At 42.6% G+C, this 25,908-nt stretch overlaps 1 protein-coding gene across 4 annotated transcripts in view; it reads left to right on the top strand.

Annotated features, from left to right (window-relative positions):
* Positions 1 to 25,908, top strand: part of Shisa6 (shisa family member 6) — a 299,726-nt gene that overhangs the window by 114,668 nt on the left and 159,150 nt on the right. For 2 of the 4 annotated variants that reach the window (XM_059269398.1, XM_059269397.1), the window contains exon 3: positions 16,184 to 16,279. The exons of the other annotated variants lie outside the window; for them this stretch is intronic. In XM_059269398.1, coding sequence (XP_059125381.1) covers positions 16,184 to 16,279 — 96 coding nt within the window. The remainder of the gene's footprint in view (positions 1 to 16,183; positions 16,280 to 25,908) is intronic. 4 annotated transcript variants of the gene reach the window in all.

Here is a 25,908-nt window from a genome sequence, read left to right as displayed (position 1 = left end):
ACATTTCAATCACTCAATAAAATTCCTCCATTTATATTCTAAATTTAAGATAACCACCATTCTGACTTCTGTCATCAAATAGCCTTGCTGTTGTTTTGGGGTCTCTTTCAAAAGAGCTTGGCATAGCCATTGTATGAATAGAATTATATAATATGTACTCTTGTGTGTTTGCATTTTCATCTTCTTTGTGAGTCATTCATGTTATTGCATCTGCTAATAGTTTACACTTTGTGAAGAAATGTATTTTGTACACATGCTGGAGTGTATTTATTCAACCTGTATTTGTTGAGAACTCTAATATTTCTGTTCTTTCACTGTTATAAATAAAGCTGTAATAAATATATTCTTGAACATAATTGAACATACATTCACATTTCTTGAGTAAATACTTTGGTGTGGAAAAGTTGGGGTATAGAGCAAGAATATTTTATCTACAACACACAAAGCTTCCCAAAAGGTTTATGGACGACTAGAAGAGAATGCCTCTGAAATGCATTTTCAGATAGTCCTGAAAGTATTTGCTAATGCCAGGGAGGATATGAGAGAGACAAGAGCTAGGATCCTGGTTGGAGTGATGCTTTTGAGGAAGGATGAGGGAGGAACAGTTGAAATGATGAAGCTTTCCTTTGACTGCTGTGAATTGTCGTGGTCCATTTTGTATTCCTTTATCAAAACACCTGCAATCAGATACTTTATAAAGAAGTTTCCTCTTTGCAGTTCTAGAGTTTGGGAATCAAGATCACACACAGGGCTGTATCTAGTGAGAGCCTTCTTACTGTGTCATCATGGCTGAGGACACCTCATGGGGAGAGTAAGGACATCATCTCACCCTCCTTACCTTCCAAAGTTCCCCACTCTATACATCAACATATGAATTTATGGATTAGACTTCCAATACTTGAGCCTTTGGAGATGTATTAAGCATAACATACACAGAGGAGTATGTTAAAATCCCAGGCCTCATGCTCCTGAGTCTGATCTTACTGGTAAACAAGACTTTTGCTGATGTAATTACAGCGGTTCTTAATCCATTACCGAAAAGGCTTAGGCTAACAAGTGGAGAGGTGGACAGATGGGTTTACCAGTGTTTGACAAATTTCACTGTGAAGGGTGGCAGAGAAAGGAAGCAGTGCCTGGCAGGGGAGGGGAGGGAGCATGTGGCAAAGGGGAAGTTGCATTTAAGGTTGTGAGCCAGTGGATAAGTTCTATTGTGGATAAGTTCATCCAGGGGAGAAATCGATGACTGAGGAGGAGGGTGATAACTCTGAGCTCATCTGAGATGAAAGGAGATACGTGTTAGGCTGTGACAGGAACAAGGCCAGTTCACTTCCCCTTAAAACGCAAAAAAGACAAAGAGAAGAGGATGAATGCAAATATCCTGTAAATAACAACTCCTTCTTTCCCACTCAGACTTCTTCGGGGGGGTAAAAGGCAAAGTCACAGGCTCAGGGGCACAGAAAGCAGGAAGTGCTGGAGGTCTCGGGAGCCAGGTGTCCTAGAAAAGTTCACCAAAGCTGGGCGGTGGTGGCGCACGCCTTTAATCCCAGCACTGGGGAGGCAGAGGCAAGCGGATCTCTCTGAGTTTGAGGCCAGCCTAGGCTACAGAGTGAGTTCCAGGAAAGGCTCCAGAGCTACACAGAGAAACTCTGTCTCAAAAAAAAAAAGAAAAAAAGGAAAAGAAAAGAAAAGAAAAAAAAAAAAAGCAAAGAAAAGGTCACCAGTGCTGTGATGAAGCACCGTGACCAAAAACAACTTGGAGAGGAAAGGGTTTGTTTGGCTCACACTTCCACATCACTTTCATCACTAACTGAAGTCAGGACAGGACCTTAAACAGAGCAGAACCGGGAGACAGGAGCTGATGCAGAGGCCATGGAGGAGTGCTGCTTACTGGCTTATTCCACGTGCCTTGCTCAGCCTGCTTTCACATAGAACCTAGGCCCTCTCACTCAGGAGTGATCCCTCCCACAATGGGCTGGGCCCTTTCTCATCAATCACTAGTTAAGAAAATACCCTACAAGCTTGCCTACAGCCCAATCTTATGGAGGCATTTTTTCTCAGCTTTCTCAAATCAAAGCAGAGGCTCCGTCCTCTCCAGTGACTCTAGCATGTGTCAAGTTGACATAAACCTAGTCAGCACACCAGGTAATACTGCAAAAAAGTCTCGGAACAGTGTGTGTATATGTAGGGGTGGGGGTGGGGCTTTGGCATGTGGTTCTTACCTCTAGGCGATCCCAGGAAGACACAGAATTGATGAAAATTATAGGACTTCCCAGATCTAGGCACATCCTTTATGTGTGCATGCTTTATGCACATCTACTTATTAAATACTTTCAATCATCTGATGAGCAAAGGTCTACTATTTTCCTCATCCTTTCGATTGTATGACTGATGAATGAACTAGAAATTTCACTAACTTGTCTTAAATCACACAGCTAATAAGACGTGGAGCTGAGTTTTTAATCCAGATGGTCAAGGTGACTCCCACCCCGCCCCCACCCACACATGGGTCCATCCCAAGTGTTTTGTGATAGTCCTTAGCACTGGGTATCATTTTTTTTTCTGCCAGACTCCCTTGCTTAGCTTTGAATGGCAATGATAATCACTTATTGAATTAACATGTCTAGTTAGGGTCTTAAACACTTTATATGAGTTGATTAATTTAGTTACCACAAACTGTGATTAAGTTGTATGACAGATGAGGACAATGACTAGCCTGAAGTCCTATGGCTCCTCAGTGCAGCTGATAGGGCTTTGTCACTGGTGTCTCTGCTGGGTGAGTGTGATGTGATGATATGTAGGACCAGGTGGTTGTCAGCATAGACCACTGCCACTAAACTGATCAAGGAAAGAAAGGTGCTGGGAGCTTAATTGTCCATAACGCAACTTAGTCTCTCTTTGAGTTTAAGTCTAGAAAAGCCATGGTTCCTAAATTGTTCCCTCTAGTGTCTGCTCTGTTCTGTCCACATCAGGATTGTCTCCCTTTCATATATTAGAGTAGGTGGCATGCCTCAAACATAAGTGGACCATATAATGCCTTTTGAGTTAAACCCCAAGACTCTCATATGACCCATTTGTCCAAGGAACTGTAACCAGGAGATGTCAAGATAGATGCCCCACAAAAGGATGCCATGTAGATCATACAGTGTCCATCTCTAGCTGCTTCTAAGCAATGCTGTGTCCCCAGAACAGTGGTCCAATACACATATCTCATGACCAAGATGAAAGACTTAAGACCACATGGCACCAGGGCAGGCAGATATGAGACGCAGCATTGCCTTTTAGATGAGCGGTGAATCAAGATTCAACTTTTCCCCAGTCTCTCTTTTCTAAGCCATTTCTATGTGCATTTTAATGAGTTCCTTAAACCAGAGAGGGACAGAACCTTGACATTCTCATAGATGTGAGGTAGAAGCAAGAGTTCTCCGGAACACTGTGGATGCTTGAATCTAAAGGATCTTCTTGTGTTTCTTCTCCCTGGAGCATTTAGAAATGTTCAGTTATTCTTGAAGAACATTCTCCCCATGATAGTAGGGACAATAATCATATTTAGCAAGTAAGTGTTCTCTGTACATTATATGCACAAACGCATTTGCCTCAATCTTCACCACAGCCTTATGAGGCAGGCACATTCCCATTCACCAGCGAGAGTAAGTGAGGCTCAGGAAGCCTGAGCACTTTGCCTAGAGCCACTGAGTGAGCTGGTGTCAGAGCCAGACTGATTGATTGGAAGCCTGTGTTCTTTTCCTCTGTCTGGAGTTAGTTGGCACCCCAGGCCTAGCTTCCCTGGAACCATGGTAAATGACCGGAGCCCTCAGTGGAGGGAGCCATGCCTCTGTCCTAAATTACTGAGTAGTCATTCTGACTTTGATAACTATTTCACCTCTCCAAGACCATTTCCTCATCGGCGAAACAGAGAAAAACAGTACGATTTTTCCTGTAGACCATCAGAGGTGCTTTCTTCCAATGCTTTAGCACCATGGCACAGGGTCCGAATTGCACAAAGTGGTGGCAGTTTCTCAGGATGCGTTCACTAAGCCCATTAATTTGAATATACTTGTAGGAAGCCCTGTAGTTTTGTAGAAAGAGATGAAAACAGGACTTAGTCTCCCTGGGACTAGGAAACTGCCTATCAGCCGATGATAACAAGAGAGGCCTTTTCAATTCACTCAATTCTTAGTTGAGCTCTGAGGTTTACCCTAAACTCCTTGACTTTGCAAGATATCTGGAGCGGTTAAAGAAAGAGCTGTTCTCCCTGCAGAGAGCTCCTGCATCCTCCACCTCCTCTGCTGGTCTTCTTCAGGACTGCTCTTGGCCAGAGTCCTGCTTAAGACAATGAGACAGCTCTGAGATTCTGATTGCAGTCAAAGGCAGGGATTTGGTTGTGCTGGGCTATTTTCCAAGGGGATCGCAGCCAACATATAACTGAAGAGAAAAATAAATGGTGCACTGGGGTCCCCTGGAGTAGAAATAAGCTCTAGTGTCATTTCCTCCCTCACAGGGTAGGCTGTAGGCTGTGTAGGGGCATTGGGAAGAGTGCTGGTCTCAGAAGGCAGAGGCCAGCAGTCGAATCTCCATGACTTAGGGCTGACAACCCTCCCAACACCAATTTTCTCATCCATCAATACAGAGCCTAGAAAAGGTGACCTCAGACACACCTTAGTTTTAGTTCAGCTTCTGAGTCCTCTGATTCTGCCTTAAAGGCAGGAACTAGATAAAGGTTTTAGACCTCCTCAAATTTCTAAAAGTTGATATTACCACCTCCAAACAGTCCTCCCACTCTTTGCCTTGGTAAATACTTAGGATACACAAAAGGTATGACTTCTAAAGTTTTTTTTTTGTACATTTTATTTTTATTCTTTTTCTTTTCTCTTATGTCCATTCTGCAGTGGTAAAGGTTGAGCAAAGGCCTTGTATCTACATCTCCAATGACACAGTCTTTACCAAGTTGCCTGTGTTACCTGGAACTTGCTCTATTGCCCAAGCTGGCCTTGAACTTGTAGTTCTCCTGCCCCAATCCGTTGAATAATTAAGATTGTACTACCATACTTAGCTAGACTATGTAATACATTAGCAACTCCCACCCCTTCCCAACCCACAAAATTTATCCCTAAGAATATATAACATTCAAGAGACACTGGTATAATCTCCTGTCACAGTGGATAAAATTGACCTAGAATTTGCCCTTGACCATGCTCTGCTCTGTCTTTGTCTTTTGACACAGCTTGAGAAGCTTATTAAAAGCATATTTATGTTTTTGTTTATTTGGGTTTTGTATCTTTACTGATAAAACTGATGACTAGGAAGCACTTATTTGAGCTGATATATGTGAGTTTCTTTCTGGAGGATGATCCCTTGTTGGGTGGTTATCAAGCTGGGTATTAGAACCTTGGCCCCTCCCCCACCGTATCTGATGAGATCTTCCCAGGACTGCACTATAGGATGAAGAATTCCATCCTGATAAGATTGAACCCAAGACTTTCTGTGACCTTGAGACTGCTCCCTGCTTACTGCTCTGGCCTTGTATACTTCCTTCTCTGTCCATGAGTGCATCCTGCAGTCGAGGGTTTATTCAGAGTCCTCACAGCTGTGGATACCTCACCTTCATGGAGGTACAGGAACAGGTGTCTGGTCATGCTCCTTGTCATCTCCCAAGGTTACGTACAGCCTAGGCAGAAGGAAGACCTCGGATGGGGGTTTTTCACAGTAGAGGTGCTTCTTTGTGGGTGCTGGAGTACAAGGTCACCATAGGTTAGTGTGAGCATGAAGCAGAATTGTCGAATGAGATAAATAGAGCATTTCACGTAGTTCCCTGTTAGAGATTTTTAAGCTAGAAATAATCCACACGCGAATAGAACAGTCTTCCTTCAGTTTACCTTCTTAACACCGGATTGGAATTCCCCTGGTTTGCTCATCAGAAAGTGACTACCCAAGGAAGCTCAGTCTCCTGGTTTCTAGCCTCTCCCTTATAGAGCTAGGCTGAGGCTCATGGGAAATGGAGGAACTCCAGAGGTCCACTGGTGGGGGGAAGAGCCCTCAGGCTGGATGCCAAAGCCAGGGCTCTCTATCTCTTTATGATTGGGCCTCCTTCTGGTTCAAGGTCAGTGTGGAGCTCCCTACATGGAAAAGGGAGAGGAGTAGGCTTAATACAAGAGCCAAGGCCATTTCTGGAGGGATTATTAGTGTGAGGCATCTGTGGAAGTCCTTGATATGCATCACTGCATTCAATCCCCACCAGCTTCCTCTGAGGTGGGCGTCAGTGTCTGTCATTTACCCACAGAAAAGTGGCTGGCTTCCTGGGCTACCTTCTGTTTATAGAATGCCTTGGATTGGGGATTTTTATTTTTTATTGTTAAAGAAGAGGGGAAAATACAGAGCCTAACCCTTTTTCCCGGTTCTCATATGCTCTATAAATATTGTGAAAAGTAAGCAGAGAACACGCACGGGTTTAAAAATTCAAACAGTAAGTTAGTAAAAAATCAAAGTTAAGCATCTCCTTCCTTTCATCCCAGGCCCTCTCCCAAAGGAATGAATGTTGTAAGCAAGTTTATTACCAGAAAAATATGTTGCTTGCATAAAACATCTTTCTTGCAATGGGCCTGCTGATATTCTCATTGTATAACTTCTAATTATTCTCTATATAAAAGGGACCATATTGAGACGTTGTTTTGCGCCTCACTGTGGCAGCCTCTCCCACCTCTTCCTCCTCTTCACCTTCTTCTCCTCCTCGTTCACTTTTTCCCCGTGCCTTGGAAATCTTTGCCATTGGTACATACTGCTCTGCCTCAGTCTTTTCATAGTTGTTACTCACTGGCAAAAATTCTGCAGTCAACCCTGTGCTGTTTATGCTGGTTCTAACTCGTGGAAAAATTGGAAAGCCAGTAAGTAGGAAAAATTCCCAGCAGCTGGGTGACAAGCCGAGTAGGTATTGTTCTATGAAGTAACTCCCTTGTCATCTCGTGTCATGGAATTCTTAAGTTTTGTGAAATTGTTTAGTTTTCTTTTAAACTAAAAGGTACATTATAAGGCTGAGCCTGGTGGTGCACATCTTTAATCCCAGCATTTGGGAGACAGAGGCCAGCAGATCTCTGTGAGTTCGAGGCCAGCCTGGTCTACATATCAAGTTCCAAGACAGCCAGGGCTATGTAGAGAGCTTTTCTCCAAAACAAGTCAAAATGAAATAGAAACCAAAATAAAACAAAAACAAAAACAAAAAATGTGTCATATTTTTATTTACATTTGCTTAATTAAGAGTTAAGGTTAGCTAGTTTTATATGTCCATTGGCCTTTAAAATGATTTAGCTTGCTTTCTCATGTGGGGTCAGCAGCAAGTGGGGGCAATTGTCTATTTCTAGGTGATGTACACTTTTGCAGTTGGTGTGTCAGTGATATGATTCAGCTGTGTGTAAGCCAGGGCTGGCCTTTTATCCTGGGCAGTACAGTCTCCTGCTGGGGTTTTATATGTGCTCCCTCTGTGGTCTTGGGCATATTTTTACACAGAGGAGTTTCAGGTTTGTGTGTGTGTCTGGGACTCTGGCCTTCGGTGTCCTTCCAGCTGTCTCTCAGCTCCTCAGAGCTCCGGTCCACGAGAGCTCAAAGCGCATGCTCTGCATTGCAAGCAGCCTCCAAAGCTGGAGCTCTCACTCTGTGTCTGTGGCTGCTCTCTGGTTTATTTGGTCCTCACTTTCTTTTCTTTTCTTTGCTGTTTGTTCACCAGCTTCACCAGGGTGGCTCACGGCCCTTTAGCCCTACTGCTGTCCATAAGGATAATTCTGCAAATGTTTAAAACTGTGCAGTCTGCTTTACCAGTCTTTCCTTAGGGAATTTTAGGATTCCAAGGCTGGTTGAAGATTAGAAACACACACAGCCACAGTTTCAGAAATCCTATGGCTTGCCTTTTGTTGGCAGATTATTTCCCAGCAGGTGCTTATGGGTAGTCTTAAAACTGGAGACTCTCTGTTATCTTTGTTCTTGAAAAAAAAATTGACAACGTATGAAATTCTTGACTAAGAATAGTTTAACCAAGCAAACTAATAATTCTATCTACCATCAAACTGTCTATTCAGCCAAAACCTGTCTCTGTCCCTTTTATCTATTATGTATCTATCCATTCATCTACACAGTGCCTATAATCTTATTACATCTATCAGCAAATAAAATAAGAAATTATTTACAGGGTGTCAGGTTCAAAAGAAACCCTGGACAAATGGCTGTCTGTGGTATCTATTAGTCCACAGAAGTTGATGCTGGCTTCCAGGCTTACTCAGCATCACAAGGACCTGTTTCAGAGTTCATGCTGGTGTCCTGGTTCTTCTCAGGGCTTCTCATCCTGCCCTGTACTCTAAATTTCTCTAGCTAATGGGCTTCCCTCCCCCACCTTCTCCATTCCGTATAACCCTGCTATTTTGGCTACCCACTCTTTTTATATTCCTCTCGTGATCCCCTCTCTCCTGGTTGTCTCTTCCTCTTCCACTCTCCTCCCTCCTCTTTGCTCTCATGGCCCAGTCCAGGCCATGCTCAGTGTACTGCTTTCTCTCTCTGCTCTGGACTCTTCCAGATGTGCCTGGCTGTACTCTCCCTTATACCTACAATAAAAACCTCAACCATACCTTGGAGCAGTTATGTCCTCAAACAACTAAACATAAACATACACCACGAAGAAGATAACTGGAGAAAAGAACCATCTAGCTGGACATAGTAGCATAACCTTCAGTTCTACACTGGGGGGGGCTGAAACAGGAAGACCCCGAATTTTGGTCATCCTGGGATGCCTAGCAAGACCCTATCTCAACCAAATGAACAAATAAATAAACAAAACAGAATCATTTAATGGTCAAAAACATCTCCAGCTTCCCGGTGTAAGAAACAGAGCACAGGATCAGTTCCTCCCAACTTTCTCAGCTACTTCCACATTCTTACCACAGAAGTAACTGTTACCTTGAAATATATATTGAAAATTGTGTTGAATGTCTTCATGTTTGTATAACATTATGCATGCCCATGTCCTCGAAAAATATCAAACATTATATTGCATATTTCAAAACTCCTTCTCGATCCTGCCACCCTGTTTTGCTTCAGTTTGCTTTGTGTGCTCAGCATTATAGCTGAGATCATCCATGTTGACATTTAAAGTGTCAGTTCACTTCCCCTCATTACATTTCACTTTGCACTGTTGCAGAATTACATTTGAAGACTACACCATAATTTATCACTTTTTTTTCTGGGTAGGATTGTAGAACTCCTGTTTGTCTCAATTACAAACACCATTACACTGAACTTACTTATGCTTAGCTTCTCATAAGCTCATGAAGGTTGGTCTAGGGTGGACAGCTACAAAAAAATCACTGATTCTATAGTAGCCATACTCAACTCTATCAGCCGCTGCCACAGGTCTTCTCAAGACAGTTTTACTGATTATCCTTCCATTAGGTCTCAAGTCAGAAGTCTTGGGCATTTATATGTTTGCCAGTCTACTGGGTGTGAAATGCTCCTTCATTAGAGTTTTAATTTGAATTTCCCTGATTACTTGTGGGACTGAAAACTACTTTATGTGTATTGGCTCATTGGGTTTTCACCTCTGTAAGTTGCCTATTCATTTTTTATTTGGTTTTTCCAATTTGGATTGTTTTCTCTTTTATTGCTTTGAAGATATTTATGTTATCTTGATATTAATACCCATGTGTTTGCTAGCCTTGAATATATAGTTTTATGATTGCTTTTGGTGTATCATGATTAAAGTTTTTTTCTATAGTTTCTTTTCTAGTTTATAATCCTGTATACATTACCCTATATTCTCTTCTAACAATTTTTAGGATTGATGTTGTATATTTAGGTTCTTAGTTATCATTGATTTCTCTATGTATCTTTATATGTGCTTTTATCTGTGGGATATTTTTCCAACTGCTCCATCTATATTTAATAAAAAAAAACCTGCATGTTTTTGACTAATTTTATTACTTCCTCTTCCTTTCATTATTTCCAGTGAATTTTGAAGTGGGCAAAGGAAGCCAAAATGTCTTTATTCCAAAATATTACTAAACTCTTAAAAAGGCCTAACACTAAAGGCTGTGTAATATGGACTATGTATATTAACACATTTAACTTCCTCAAAGGAAATGGGGACCATTATTATGTCCCTTTGGCTTAGATGGGTTTGAAATGAAGTGCCAGTTGAGTTCTAGGTGAACATGGGCCTCTGCCCGTATGTTGTCCCAAGAACAAAGGAGTGAGTCCTGAATAATTTTTAAAAACAAAAATTATATGTATGTGTTTATATGTGTATGTGAGTGCAGGTGTCTGTGGAGGCCAGAGGAGGGTGTAGGATCCCCTGGAGCTGAAGGTGCAGGTGCTTGTGAGTGCTGGGAGCCAAACCCTGCTCCTCTGTAAATGCCCTTAAACTACTGAGCCATCTTGTCAGTCTCCTCACCATTATTAAGAGGATGACTTCACTTCCTATCGATTTCATGTTTTAGGAGGTTGTTTTGAACTTTTTTTCTTAAATTTTTAATGGCATTCCATCAGGCTATATTTAGATATTGATACCTTCTAATAGATAGTTGAAGACTTGATTCTTTCTCTGGATTTAAAGACTGAAGTCTTCCATCTGCTCAGGAAAACAGCGAACAATTAACTTTTAATTATTGCTTCTGAACTGTCCCTTCTGTCCCTCCTCAGGGAGTCTTATTTGAAATGGATTTCGAGTCCTAGAGTGTCTGCAGTGTCCTACCAGAGTTTATCTCTTTGTCCTTCTTACTTAGCGTGCAGCACGAATCTCTCCTAGGATGTTCCATCAACAATTTCCCTCTCCATCCAGTCTGCGGTCCAGATGCAGCAGGCCACCAGTCTGCATTGGTTTGTTTCTGTCTCATGGCTGCTGATGCAGTTTCACAGATGCAAAATTTTGTTGAGTCTCATAGATATCACCATTTGGATACTATCCCATTTTCACCTCCTGTTTCTTGCCACAACTCTCCTTTGTAGGAACACATCCTTCTAGTCTTGTCTTTTCAGAGCCAGCAGCACAGCTCAGGTCCAGAAGCCCAGTCTAGGACCTCTCTGCTTTAATGCCCCCTCTGCCTGGTGATAGTTTCTCCTTTGTACTGCCTCTGACTTGTGCTTCCTAAAGAGATTTGGGAAGGCCATGGAATTCTGACAGGAAGTCAAGGCAACCTGGAGAGAGACTGAGGTGGAACCAAACTCCAGTGCTTTGTAGAGAGCTGTCAGAGGAGGGCTCGGGTGGTAGCACCTGAGGTCGAGATGTCATCTCAATGCTCTTCCACCCTGTTGCATTCAGCAGGTGGTGGAATGCATGCTCTGAAGCTTGGAGTCACCTTGCTCCTGGCTTAGACTGTATGATTTTTTGTCCTGTGACATGGGGACTCTTGAGCTTCTATGACAGCATACATCACCAAGCTCTTGCTTACTTCCATTTACAGCCCTGATACATTCACAATTGCTTCTCTGTAATTCCAGTTGGCCCAGAGACAGCCTATGCTCCCTTTTCCCTTGGCTCTGGTAGTTGACACATAGGCAGAGATTGACAGCTATCTCTACAAGATGGAGGGGAGGATTGGTTGTTTGAGTGACAGCCTATGAAATTGGTGATACCTGCTCATATCTTTGTTATCTCCCCTCCACCAGCTCGGTGCATCATCATGACACAGAAGAGACATTGACTCCTCTTTTCTGATTGTCCACCTGCGTGGGGCTTCTCTTTTTACCAGCCCTTCTTCTCTTATTGGTGCAGAGGCTTTTACGTCATTCTGAACTTATCTCTGGGTCCAGCCGAAGACTGACCTGTCACTAGTCCCAACAGAATAATCACGAGATATGGTCATTGAGGCATAGTGTATCATCTGCTTTGCCTGGTGTTTGGCTGCTCTTTTTGCGCTATAACCAGACACCTGACAGAAACAACTTCAAAGAGGAAGTGTTTAATTCAGCTCATTGTCTAGAAGATTCCTTCCATGGTGGGTGAGGCATGACAGAGAAGCTCTGTGCACATCATGGTGGGCCAGGAAGGAGAGGGCAGTGCAGCTCCGCTCGCTTTCTCCTTTCACTCCGTCCAGTCTCTCCAGATGCTCAGCTTACAGCATGGAACCACCCTCACTCAGGGTGAGTCTTTCCTGTAAGTTAATGCTCTCTGGACACATCCTCCTTGTAACACCCAGAGGCATGTCTCACCAGTCTCTAGGATGATTCTAAATACAGTCTAGTTGGCTGTGAGGGTTAGCCATCACACTCAAGAACTTGTCAGAAATATAGTTATCAGGGCTCACTTCCCACCTAGGAGCCTGGTGATCTGTGTGGCGTTATGGGGAGTTGGGTGCTTGCTCAAGTTTGAGGACCATCGAGCAAACCAAGGTTGAAGCAGTCACTGTGATTTCCATCTGAACTTCATAGGGTGATTTCCAGAAAACTGTCCTTAGAGATGCCTTTGAAGATCACAGAGGAATTGGGATGGTGATGCACACCTTTATTTCTAACAATAAGTAGGATGATGTGGGAGTCCAGGAACTTTGAGGCCAAACTAGGCTCCACCATGAGATCCTGTTTGAAGACAGACAAAAAAAAAAAAAAAAAAAAAAAAAAAGGAATCTGTAGAATTGGTTTTCACAACGCTTTTCAATTTGTTTAACTCAAAATTTTGCAAACTTGATTGACCCCAGACTTCTTTTATCATGTACAGTGCTCATTAACTATCAACATTGTTTACTTTTTTTCTCCCACTCAGAATCAATTCCTATGAACTTGGATGTTACCACCTAGAATTTTCCTCCTTACATTCCCACTATATTTCTTGGGTACAGTCTTGGAGAATAGTCACAGCTGTACCTCTGAGACCACTGGGGTGAGGGATGCAGAAAGATTTTGGACTTGGAAAGCAGCAGACCTGGGTGGGATTTAAGATCCACTCTTGACCAGTTCTAGGAACTTGGGTCCTCATGAGGTGTTGGCAAAGCCAGATATCCATAATGGAATGTGTGTAGTATTTACAGTCAGAGGACTGTAGGCATCTCCCAGCTTTTGCCCGCTGGCCTCAGTTTTTCCACCAATAAATTTGGGAGATAATATTAAAATAATAAACATAAGGAATGACATGCAGGTGGTATTGACTAAAATGTTAAAAAAGCAGTATATGCAAAAAGAAATCTGTGTAAACTATAAAATACTATAAAATGTTATCTACTGTTGTCTCAAAAGCCATGCTTGCAGGGTCTCCATTCCTCTGCCTGGCCTGCAGTAAGTGATCCAGAAACTTCAGTTCCTTTTCAGACAAGCAAAGCTCCAGAGCACTAGAGTAATGCTTAGTCCTGAGGGACCTTGTTCGTCTGACAGATAAGAATGATTTGTAAACAGCACAGGCTCTGTTTTATGTTCCATCTTCCTTAGTATTGATTTGTTTATCAAAATTTTTATTTATAAGGAGCACAAAAATAAACCAGCCCAAATTCTACAGGATGCATCACAGGTTCTGAATTAATGAGGTCCACATTTATGAGGGCTTTGGATTGTTGCTTCCTTTTCATCCTTTCTACAATGGGGTGGGGGAACAACAATTGTTCTTGTTACAAAAGAGGGGTCCTGGTGGTCCTTTGGTTGGTAGCCTTCCATGTATTTCTTCTCCTCTTGAGAAAGATGATTTCTCCAGCTGCTAGCAGCTGTCACAAAGCTTGGGACTTGGGCAGAAGCCTTTAGTTTAGGGCTGACATTGCCATGAAGCTATGAATTGTTTGCACAATTTTCCAACAAGAACCTCCCTTGTGAAAAGCAGAAGAATGAATGATGTAATCTGTTTAGGAGTCAAGGGAATTGGTGGCAGGATTCTCATGACTTTGTTATCCCTGACCCAGGGACCTTGAGTCCTGTCTCGTGTCTGCTGAATCCATCTATTTTAAGTGTTTCTAGTATTCTAATACACACTCAGATTTGGGAATTGAGATGAGGAAGGAACTGGGAACAGACTTCACCTTCCAGAGGAAAGAGTGCTGGAGCCCTAAGTATAAATAGCACTTAAAGGGACCCCAGCAAGAGGTCAGTGACCTTCCCTGCTCACATGAATCCCCTGTCTTGGTTTGTTTCTACTTGTGATGGGGCAGTTCTCAGAACTGGGCCTTCATTGGAAATGAAAAGAACTTGTTTAAAATACTCCTGCTTCATTGACCAAGTCAGCATGTTCGAAGTTTGTCTGACCATCTGAACTTTTCAAAGTTCCACATGATTCCCAAGTTACCCTGTGTTGAAGGCTCTAGAACATGGCTTGCTAAGAAATATTAATTTTGTCTTGTTGACATGGGGTGTATTTTTCTAGATATTTATCTTTGTGTTTGTATTATTGAATTGTGTGTTCATTATAGAAAAAACAGCTTACAAAATAATGAATAGTTGAAAAAAGAGATAATTAGCTGTCAGCTGACGAGGTACTTGTGCATTTTGTCTCAATCATTTTCTGCTTTTTTTAATGCATTTACCTGAAATTTTATAATGCTGTTACCATAATTAATGTCACGTTTTTCAGAAACGTTTTAACTTTATATATTACAAGTTCGATGTATAATCCACACTGTGGCAGTCTGAATAAATAGTGACTTGCCTCCATATTTGGGTGTATGCATTGAGGATGGTACTGGGAAGGGTTCTTGCTTCACAGTGTTTACAATGCTTGTATTTCAAACACATCATAGATTCCTACTTGAATGTCAGAAGTAGAATATTTACTTCTTCCACTCCAAATTTCTTCTTCCATAGTCCTCAACCTGCCCTTGTCTTTTTCTTACCTCAATGCACATGAAGATGTCTGTATTTTGCCAGTTAGAGGATATAGTTTTATTGCAGTGAGTCAAGAAAGGAAATCATAAAGATGTTGCCAGTGTTTTATGGCCACCATTTCACCTGTCAGCTTAGCTGTTGCTAGTTGTGGTCCCACAGGTTGTGCAAGATTCATAGATACACACACACACACACACACACACATACACACACACACACAAGCTGGCACTGGGCCCATTCCTCCATGCTCTGGAAGGGAAAAAAACAGAGATACAAGGCAACAAGGAAAAATAATCTAGCAAATATAGAAAAGAACTTGGGAAATACAGAAAAGTTGAAAAGAGGCAGAAGAAACACCCATGCTCCAATTTTCTCCAGTATCCGTGTGTCTTCTATTTTTAAAGTGGGGTTTATTTTTTTTGAAAATTTTATTTGTTTATTATTTTTACATATATGGGTGTTTTGCTTGTATGTATGTCTACACACTACATGGCCACAGAGACCAGGAGAGGGTGTTGGATCCTCTGGAGTTCCAGATGGTTATGAGCTGTGTGCCTGCAGACAAGTGCTCTTAACCACTGATCCATCCTTCCAGCATCTATCTGTGTGTTTTCTTTCAACCTTTTCATATCTTTTTGTAATGCACTGGCTTGAAATTTTACAGCCATATTATCGTATTTAATGCATTCTTTCCTTGACACCTCTTAACTTTAGGAAAGGATAGAGGGACAAGTACAGAGGTCCTGACGTTCACTCACTGTCTGGCATGTTGGACTTAATGATGGTACAAATTCAGTACACAGTCAGTAGCTGTACTTTTACATTTGGATTTTTTTAACCTCTTTTTGGGCTTCCAAGATTCAGTGTGGTCTTCTCTGGTGATGCTGGGTAGTATCCATGAGCAATAGAAGCCTGGCAGCTGTGGTCACAGCAGAAACAGCTGACATTCTGTTGTGCTGTATAGCCAGGCTACAGTGTTCATCAAGCATTTTCAACTTCAGATGTTTCAACTTGCCATGGGTTGACCAGGGTGCAACACCACTGTAAGTTGAGGAACATCTATAAAGTAACATTCTAGTGTACTTTGTGGTCACTCAGAAATGCCACAGTCAAATCACATGTCTCCCTTTCTTCCTCTACTTTCAATGTAGCATTAATCTTTGTCATATAGCAATATATATACACATATAAGGTGTATATGTATAATGGATGTGCATATATCTCTCTATATAGCAATATATTCTCAGTAATATATATGTGTGTATATATTATATTTATTATAATATATATATTTGATCTTGTGGTCATTGCCGGTTTGACCATAACCACACCACCATTGTTGGGCAAGATGGAGCTGTGATTGTCTTCTGTGTTGCTGTCATGGATGTGCCAGGTAATTCTGCCCATCTTCTTGCAGGGCATTATGGGAAGGATGCTTACCGAAGTGGAGGACCAGATCTCCATAACTTCATCTCATCTGGATTTGTCACATTAGGAAGAGGACACACGAAGGGTACAGTGGAAACGATTTTTTATTAAAATACAGAGGTTGCCTAGGGAACCCCAATTTTAAGTGTGAAGATGGTGTGGAGTCCCGAGGCTTACTCAGGATCAGGAATAAGTGGGGTGGTTCCATGGCAGCATGCCCTAGGCACAGAGATGACCAGGTGGTCACATTTATGACTTTAGAGGCTAACAGACCTCCAAGAGACATCCATCCCACCCTGTACATGATGGGGACACAAATGCTGGTGGCTCCCCCATGGGAAGGGACCACAGGAAGCATGGTGGGAAATGCTGTCAATGGATGCAGTACTTGTAAAGTGTGTGTTTGTCTCTGGGCTATTGTTCCCTTCCCTTTCAGAAGCCCTATCTTAGACCCAATGTCAATGTTCTGTACCCCGAGTCTCTAAACCAGCGTGTATGTGGACAGTTCCGGCATCCTTGGTGTGTCTCTGTAAAACTCTGTGATGTGGGCACAAAGGTAGAGGTTATTCAGACCTTCAAGCTGCAAGATGAAAGCTAAGCTAGAGTTTCTGCCAAGCTGCTTTATGACCTAGCTGACAGCTTGCAGAGCATCTGCGCAGGGGTATGGAATCCTCCCGATTCTGTCTTTTGTTTAAATAGTCCTACTAGTGTTGTGAGCATTCTGTCACTGGATCCCTGACTCCTTTGATTACCTCCCCAACACCTGTGTGCTGTTACAGACTAAATGTGAACCCTGTTGTCGGGATGTTCCATTTCTGTCTTTCTCTGAAATATGTGTCTGTTTCAAGTGTGAGTGAACAAGGACTTTGCATTATTTTCTTACGTTCAATGCTCCTACTTTTTAAATCCCCTGTGATGTGTGTTTATTCTATAGAGAAAAAGATAACTGTATCTGTGTATGTATTTTCTGTTGTCTATTTGTGTCTAAATAAAGTTTATTGAGGATACAGGTGGCATTCGTGGCTATTAAGAGTTGCAGAATCAAAATGAAACCAGCTGTTACAGATGGGGTAATGGGCTGCACCGTTAAACACAGAAAAGAACAATTGTAGAGACACACTTGCATCAACTCAAACCTGGAGTTACGAACCCCTACATATCAACTTGGTGGTAATTACCTATTGCCATGAAACAGAAGGCTTTAAACTCAACACTTTAAAGTAAAATAAACATTTACTATGGAGCATGGTTTCTGTGGGTTGGGGATTTGGGAGCTCCTGAATTAGGTGAATCTCTTGTGAGTTTTCAGTTACCACGTTAGGCAGGGCTGGATCATTTAAAGTTTTGACCAGTGTTGGCAGATATAATTCCAAGATGTCATACTTATATGGTGCTATATTGGCAGGAGGCCTCCATCCCTCCCCATAACACTGTCTCTGTGGTCTACTTGAGTGATTTCATGATGTATTGGCTGGGTATCCCCAGAGTGGTTGATTCACAGAAGAAAAAGACACAAGTCACAATGTTTTTTATGACCAAACATACTGGTTACGCACACCATCATTTTCATAATATCTTATAGGGTATACATGCCAGTTCTCCTCAGGATAGGAGATGATTATCCAGTGACAAGAATTATCAGGAGGTTCAGGACATTTGGAGACCATTTTGGAGGCTGGCTTTCTATTACAGATTCCTCAAGGAGTGGAGTTACAAATCTGTTTTTCAGACAGAATCCAACAACTTACCAAGACTTCTCAACTGTGTGTTTTTTCACCCTTACCCCAACCCTTTGGAGGTGGTTCAAGCCATAATGTCAAGTAGAACCCTTTATATTGAACAGGAGGCAAAATACAATGCATTCTTATGCTGTTCTCTTTGCACTGGGGAAGCAAAGTCAAGTCTGGACAGTAAATAGAAAAAGTGCAGCAGAGACGAGTCCAGAGAGTACTGCGGGAGGGAGTTACTCATGCCAGGGATAGATGCTGAGGTAAGGTGAACATAAACCTGCCTCCACCCCCCAGGCAGGGGAAGGCTTGAAGTAGAAGCTTGCTTATGCATTAGAAACAGGAAGGAAGTGTGTGTGCTCCTATGAAGCAGGGCAAAAGTGCTACAAGGCTGCAGAAGGTATTGGGGCTGCTCCAAGGTTCTCTGGGAGACGGAGACTTTGTGAGAATATCAGAACTTTTTTTGCCCAGGATGGATCTTTCCAGATTTCACAGAGAGTTCCTGAGTAGATCATTTTCTCTAAATGATACTTGCTGGAGAAGAGGCTGGTTATGATCAATCTTGATGTCCAGCAAGATGCATCATGGGGTCTGAGGCAGGAAACAAAAGAAGGGAGAAAGTGCTAAGAAAAGTGATGGGGTCTTCAGCTGGGACACCCATAGCCTGATGGTAAGTTAGTAATCTCAGCAACAAAGGAAGTGGCAATGTGTCTCTCTGGCAGTTTAAGCCCCAGATCGGAGCAAGAGCCATGGTAGGGCTATTGCTAGAGATTGCACAAATAATACCTGATTTATCTCTGACTCCCTGAGAAGGGAATAAGGCCAGGATTCATATTTAAAATTAATAAAATGGAGAGATTTTAGCCAATGATGGTTCTGGGCAAATGACATAACAAGAATAAGAGTGAAGGAGACTAGATGGTCAGTGAGGTGGGAAGGGGATATTATAGTACAGGAGGGACATTTGGGAAGGGACCAAAGGCAGCCTGATGGGAAACACTTCCCATGAACCCAGCATTTGCTGCATCTGCTTTAGGGAGTAAGAAAACAGAGGCATGAGGTTTTCTATCCATATCTATCCATAGCTTTGAGTGATGACCAGAGTCCAGGTACTACTGTGCTACTGGGTGGCTGGAGGAAGGAGAGAAGTTAAGGCTGCTTTCAGAGACCCCCTTCCATACACAGTCACTACATCAACTGAGCACACTTTACTCAGGACTTTTTTCTGTGTCTGAATTCACCTTACAGCCCTTTGCCAGGCCCACCTCCTGGTTTGACCCACACTACTCTGTGGCCATGCTGACCTGTCCCACCTGTTCATTAGTCTAATTCTGTGGTGGTTCTGTTCTCAGTAAGGATTGAAATCAGATATTCTTCTCTAAAAGTAAGAGCTGTGCATGCATGGGCCTCCATGGAAACATAGACTGCCATTCACCCATTAGAATTTGAGCATGAACCCTCAGATCACCAATAGATTGTGGCAAGAAGAATCCTGAACCATTCGACTGAAAGAATCCAGCTTAGATATTTTCACAGTCTCAGAAGTCAGGAGAGTGAGTGGGTTGAATTGTGCTAAGGTATTTGAAGGCTGGACTCCAGATAAAGCACAGAGCTCAGAAGGCGTCCCAGTCTCCACGGCAACAGTGAGGCAGGATGAACAGCAAGAAAGAGAGAAGGCTCAACCAGCTTGACTGAAAATGGCCTGTATGAAGCTGATACTACCTAGGACCATTCTATAATGTATCTTTCTATGAAGGAGGAGTATATGGGCCTACAGGAACAGACCACGGGAAACTCTTATATTCACAGCCCAAAACACCATGACTCTAAGCCACTATTAGCTGTCTGATCTATGTACATTGGGCAACTTCTTCGTATAGTCCATTCTTATTCACTGTTGAGTAATGACTGAATACCAAGACTGAATACCAATGACTGAATACCAAGAATGGTTTGGAGTGTCCAGATTTATTCAAGGGTATTTCACATGATCCTACGTAACACACAGGGTTGTTCCTGAGTCCTGTGGTTAGGAAAGCACATGCTAACTATATGGTGCTGTTTTATTATACTTGAGTCAACCTCACATGATGTCTAATTGTTAAAATTGATATCTTACAATCAAGGATAGACCTCAACTAATGGAGAATGCTGCCCACCAGTGATTCCATCTTCTGACATACCTGCTTTTCAAATAAACGCAAAAGATATCAAATAAACAAAACCCACCACAATATCTTTGAGAGTCTCCATTGGGTTCTTCTGTTTGCAAGCTCTTCCAGAAAGCTCTTTCTGAACAGTGGTTATTCCACAAAGCTCTCTCCGTGATCTAGGCCTGTTGACAAGAACACCCAGTACCCTCTAGGAAGCTGAAAGGATGCTGTCACTCACCTCCAACTGGTCCAGAAATTTATCCCTACCTAGAATAGTGCCAGCAGCAAAACAACCATGGCAGGCAATATGATGATCACAACAGCCTACATGCATTTCCTGAGCCACCCAAAGTCTACCTCTGGGTTAGCACAAACCTGTTTGTCTTCATGGCACCTACTTGAAGAAATAGGCTACTTTCCATTGAGGAAGTCAGGCTACAAGCTGGCCAAGGAAAATGGATATCATCTCTCTTTGGCTCAAGTCATTCTGAGAACGTATTGGGTTGAAATGATACACTGCCTTATATCTTCATGTGACATCTAAGCTGAACTCTGTCACTCACTGCCTTGATTAATACTGTTATTGAAACTTAATCTACATTCTGAGTCCTGGGACATGCATGTTCCTGGGCAAGCTTACTTGTAGACTTGCCATCATTGGTCTATATAGCTAACTACATCAGGCTTGTAGACTATTCTGCTGGACAGAAGAGGTAGTGGGGGAACAAAGGCTAAGTATCAAGGTGTACTGCAAAGGCTCCCTGATTTAGGAAATGCCAATTCATCCCTCTAAATACAGGTAACCTCTTTAAAAGCAGAAAAACTTGGGTACCACTAGATTCCTCCATGGTCTCCAGGAGTAGGACATGAGAGAAGGCTGTGGCAACTTTGGAGTGATGAGTTCATTCCTTATTCTATAGTATCTACCATTCTACCTGCTTCCTAGCAGGCAGGAGGGAGGCTTTCACAAAACCTTTTATACCTTGAAGTACAGTGCTGTTCTCAAAGCCTCTTTGGGAGAGATAAGACCACCAGGTTCTTCTGGCGGCTGACTTGCCCAACCAGTCAGGCTGCTAGCCATATCTTTTCTGATTGCTTGTCAGTACTATGGTTATGTTTTCTTTTTCCATGAGCCTTGGCTTCTAGAGTAAGTTTGTGGCCAGTGTCCTAGCTGCCTAGCACTGACCTTGGTGCTGACTGCTCATCTAAGTTGGAAATCTCTCCCGCCCATGAGTTGCTCTTGGCATGGGCCTCTGCCATGTCACAACAGCCAAGCCGTGGGACTATATCAAGTCTCTGGGGTCTGTGGCCAGGAGAGGATGGCCTTTCTACACTGTATTAACCAGAACCATATTATGCTGAAGCTTGGCTTCTAAGCAAGTTACCAGCATGGAGGAATAGGTAAATTCTAGGTCTTTCTGCCTGGAGTTATGGCCTCAGTCTCAGCCATACTTTCCTCTAAATACTGATATAAACATCCCTCATTAGATGATTACAAATTAAAAAGTGACAGAAAGAAGAATGTCACTAGAAGAACACATGCTCAACCCTGTCTCCACTACCTCCTGTGTGGCCTGGACCTCAATGACATCTATTGGTGAGATAATATCATAATGCCACCCATCTCTCAGGGTTGATAGGAAGACTGAAGGAGAAGCACATGCACTAGCACACTAAGGACTCAAGCAAGGCCAGCACTTCCTAGTCTCTCCCCCTCCCCAGGGTGCTGTAGAAAAACACAAGGGCACTCAACAGGGCATTGCTGGAGCGAGTAAGAAATGCAGGTTCTCCTGCCCCAGCACAAATGGGCACAGAAACATCGATTGAAGAAGATTGCAGATCATTTACATACACACGAGGATTTGAGGAAAACTGATACAAAGCAACTTCCCCTTTAACACCATGGATAAGTTCTCCTGAGGGATCCAAAGGTCATTTCCATTTCTGAGATTTGTCTGTCGTACTAAGTACATCAGAAGCCAGCTTCCCAAATTAGGAAGGAAGACAATTGAAAGATGAGAAATACCTGAGGTTGGACGGGTGATACAAAGATATTTCTGAGGATTAGAATGCCTTACTCATTGAAAAAAATGGCAATTGGGGCATGAGTACTTGTCTGTTTCACTCAAATTCATATGTAAGGTGAGTAAGATGAGCGAAACACTATCAGCATTCGAGAAGTAGGCCAATATAATCCCTAGAAAGTCAGTAGAACATTCTGTGCATAGAGCCAAAAGAAGAAGAACGGGGGGAGGGGGGATCGAAGGGAGGGAACATGGCTGTTGCCTGAGAAGTCCCAAGTGGTCACCTGTAGGGCGGTGGAGCTGAGACAGTCTCTGTAGGGCAGGAAAGGGACTAGCTAAGAGCTGGATGGAGAACGCGTTCCTGGTACAGGACCATCCACAGAGGAATGCATGTGGAAATGACTGTGGTGAGAGTGCAGGACATGGTCGGGGCACAGCAGAAAAGCGGCCAGAGCACGGGACACCTGCAGGGAGGGTACAGGAATTGGAGCTAGAAAGCTACCTTGGAGGCAATGTCCCAAGTCATCCCAGGCGCAAAGTACAGGTTGAGCTAAAAATTCTACTGGACGCTAGGAAGAAAAGAGATGGAGGAGGGATGGGAAAGGGTGATGGGTCGGTGCCAAGGCACAGCTGGATGGGACTAGAAAGTTCTCATGTGGTTAGTATGGCAAAGTGACTCTAGGCAAGAGTATTGCACTGCCCTCTTTAATGAACTCAAGGAAGGGAATTCGACTGTTTTTAATCATAAAGATAAACAATTAATGGTATCGATAAGATTACTACAATGTGACCATTACACCTCATAAACATGTTATAGTATCCCATTAATACATCTAGTTTTTGTGTTTTTTATGTATCAGTTAAGAACTGTATTTAATTTAAAATATTCTGGATAGCACTGTCCACACTCCCCTCTTCCTTTCTACCCTTGAACAAAATTCTGGAGCAAAGCAAGCACTCATTCAATAGGCCTGTATTGTCAGCATCTATTGACTCCTCCCCGGGCAGAGATGGGCATAGCAGTGACATGCTACCACTTCGGCCTCTGCTCCTTCCTGGAGAGTGTCCATTCTCGCATAGATCCATTCTGCAGCAGCCCTGACTGCAGAGCTAGAAGGAGCTGGATGAGTTCTCAGACTGGTGGTCTGTGGAGACTCAGCTATGGCCTCTGTTAAAAATGTTTCATCATGTCAAGCCTCAATTTCCTCCAACTAATCAGAGAGATTCATGAGATCCCTTCTTCTTTGATATTCTGGGGTCATTTTGATCAGGCGTCTATTGAACATAAAGATGCTGCCTCGAATGAAACAGCAAGTTTTACCTCAGAGGTGACCTGAGAGTTAGAACACCCCATGTACTCTCAGAGTGGCCTGTTTACTGGCTCTGCAGAGCAGTGAGGAGAAGCCCTTATCCCTGTAAGCACAGTGATGGGGAAAGGTGATCCTCCAGGGGTTAACAGCAGAAGTTCATACCTCAGCCCTCAAGGTCCTTCTGCCAACTGTTCTTAAATGTGCAGTTTGGCCTCACAGGGCCCTGAGCTTATGAACTATTCAGTCCTGGATCGGATAAATGTCGGTGCTTGTGCTCTCCATTGCTTCCCAGTAAATCATTTGTTCTCTTGCCCCGGGGGAGTAATTCTAGGGGAGCATAATGGTTTTTGGGTTTTTCACTAAGAGCAATTGAACACAGATGCCTGGAATCCATTCAATTCGAACGTGCAGGGCCATGGCGCAGGAGCCAGCTACACACAGACTGGGGGTGGAGGGAGGATCCTACAGAGGATCATACCTATTGATGAAGATGAGGGTCCCAGAGTGAGGAAGGAATAGGGAGCCAAATATGTGAGCCTCTGGGCCAGGAATTGCTGGAGCTTCAGACAGTCAGGCTCCAAGGAGAAAGGCCCAAATGCCTAGAGCTAAGGGACATGGAGTTTTCAGCAGTCTTGAATAGAATCAGATGATGGCAGCCAGTCAAAAGAGCAGCCTCTCCTGTCCACTTGGTGGGTTGACTAGCTCTGGGGAGGCTTTAGTCTTTACTCCTCAGCCCCGATTCTGTTGTTTGAGCATTTTCTCTAGACAGGATGCCTCATCCTCATCTTCAAAAGACCCCATTTAAGAGACCCTTTTTGTCAAGGGATTGGGAAAGCTGAAGGCTAGAGCTATGCAATGATTCTTTGGCTCCCTGGTGTCTCCATCTCAGTAGCAACTTGACCATTCAAGCAAAGCCCTGGACAATGCTCATGATCCTTGTCACTGTTGTCTCTTTCAAGGCCAGCTCTAAGTTGTCCCCATTCTGTTCCCTTCTCTAGCACTTTAGGCCCATTTGCCCCCTCTTAGGTAGCATTACAACCTACACTTCTCTTGCTTCCTGTCCAGATATCTTGCAAAGACCTCTTAAAAAATGCACCCTCCACATATTCTATTCTGTTCCATGCAACCAGATTGATCTTACTCTACCCTAATTTAATGTGACTGAACCCATCTCACCTACTTAGTGTGAAGCTCACATCTCTTGTGACTATTTATTTTATAGACCCTCAAAGGCTGTCTATTGGAAACTTGGAACAGCATTCATTCATCATAAAAATGCTGACTGAGTTAAAATCTCTTAAATGTCAATATGTACCTTCTATCCCTCTCTTTCCATATTCATTTGTTGGCAAGACTCAAGAGCAAAAACTCAAAGCCCTGCACTGTCTAGCTTGTTGCTCAATGTTCCTTCTTGGTAACCACAGTCTGGCCAACACTGACTTCCCTTATGGACATCCTTCCTGTGGCCTTTATGAAGGCTGTTCCTCGTGTCTGTAATGGTCTTACTGGACCTATAGATCACTGCTCAGAACTCTATTTGAATTTCCTTTTCTTAATCTTTTCGTCCCTTGTCTTAATTCATTCTGCATTGCTAGATATAATAGGGTGAGTAATTTATGAATTAATTATTTATTTCATTCACATTCTGGAGGATAGGAAGTTCAAAATTGAAAGAGGCCATTGGCAAGTACATTCTTGTACTAAAGACACCACTGTCACAATGACAACATTAATTCCCTATTGAGTGTAGAACCTCTATATCTGTACATATAAATTTAATTCAGTATCTTTTCATCCCAATGGCTGCTTAATAACCCATCCTGTTTGGAGTCAGATGGATTGCTCAGTTTTAAGAGCATTTGCTGTTCTTGTAGAGGACCTGGGTTTGATTCCCAGAACCCATATGGTGACTCACAGCCATCCTTAACTCCAGTTCCTAAGATCTAACATCCTCTTCTGGTCTCTATGGGCACCAGGCACATGCACTGTGCACATACCATACATGCATGCAGACAAACACTCCTGCATAATTAAAAACAAACAAAACAACCCATTCTGTCATTGTTTTATATAGCCTGTAGTAGGTTTTTTATGTTGTTATTTTAAAACTAATTTCCAACTTAGATGAAACTTACAAAAATAGTACAAGTGATTTCTATATTCTCTTCCAAATTTCCAAATTTTAACATTTGATCACATTTGCTTTATCATTTTTTCTTTATTCTGTCTCTATCTCCTTATGTATAAGTACACATATGCAAACATATACAGATGCATTACATGTTTTTCTAAGTGTATGTAAATTTTCCCTGCATTATCAAAAATAAATTGCAGATATGATGGCCACTTAGCCCCAAATACTCAAGTGAATATCCCATAAAATTAACTCTTCCTTTAATAACCACAGTGTAATGATCAGAATCAGAAAATCGACACTGGTAGAAAACCTGTACCTAACTACAGTTTTTATTCAGATACATCAGTAATGGAAATTGCAACT

This window comes from Peromyscus eremicus, chromosome 8a (genome assembly GCF_949786415.1).
Source record: "Peromyscus eremicus chromosome 8a, PerEre_H2_v1, whole genome shotgun sequence".
Classification (NCBI taxonomy): domain Eukaryota; kingdom Metazoa; phylum Chordata; class Mammalia; order Rodentia; family Cricetidae; genus Peromyscus; species Peromyscus eremicus.
This window is presented reverse-complemented; position numbering and strand designations above follow the sequence as displayed.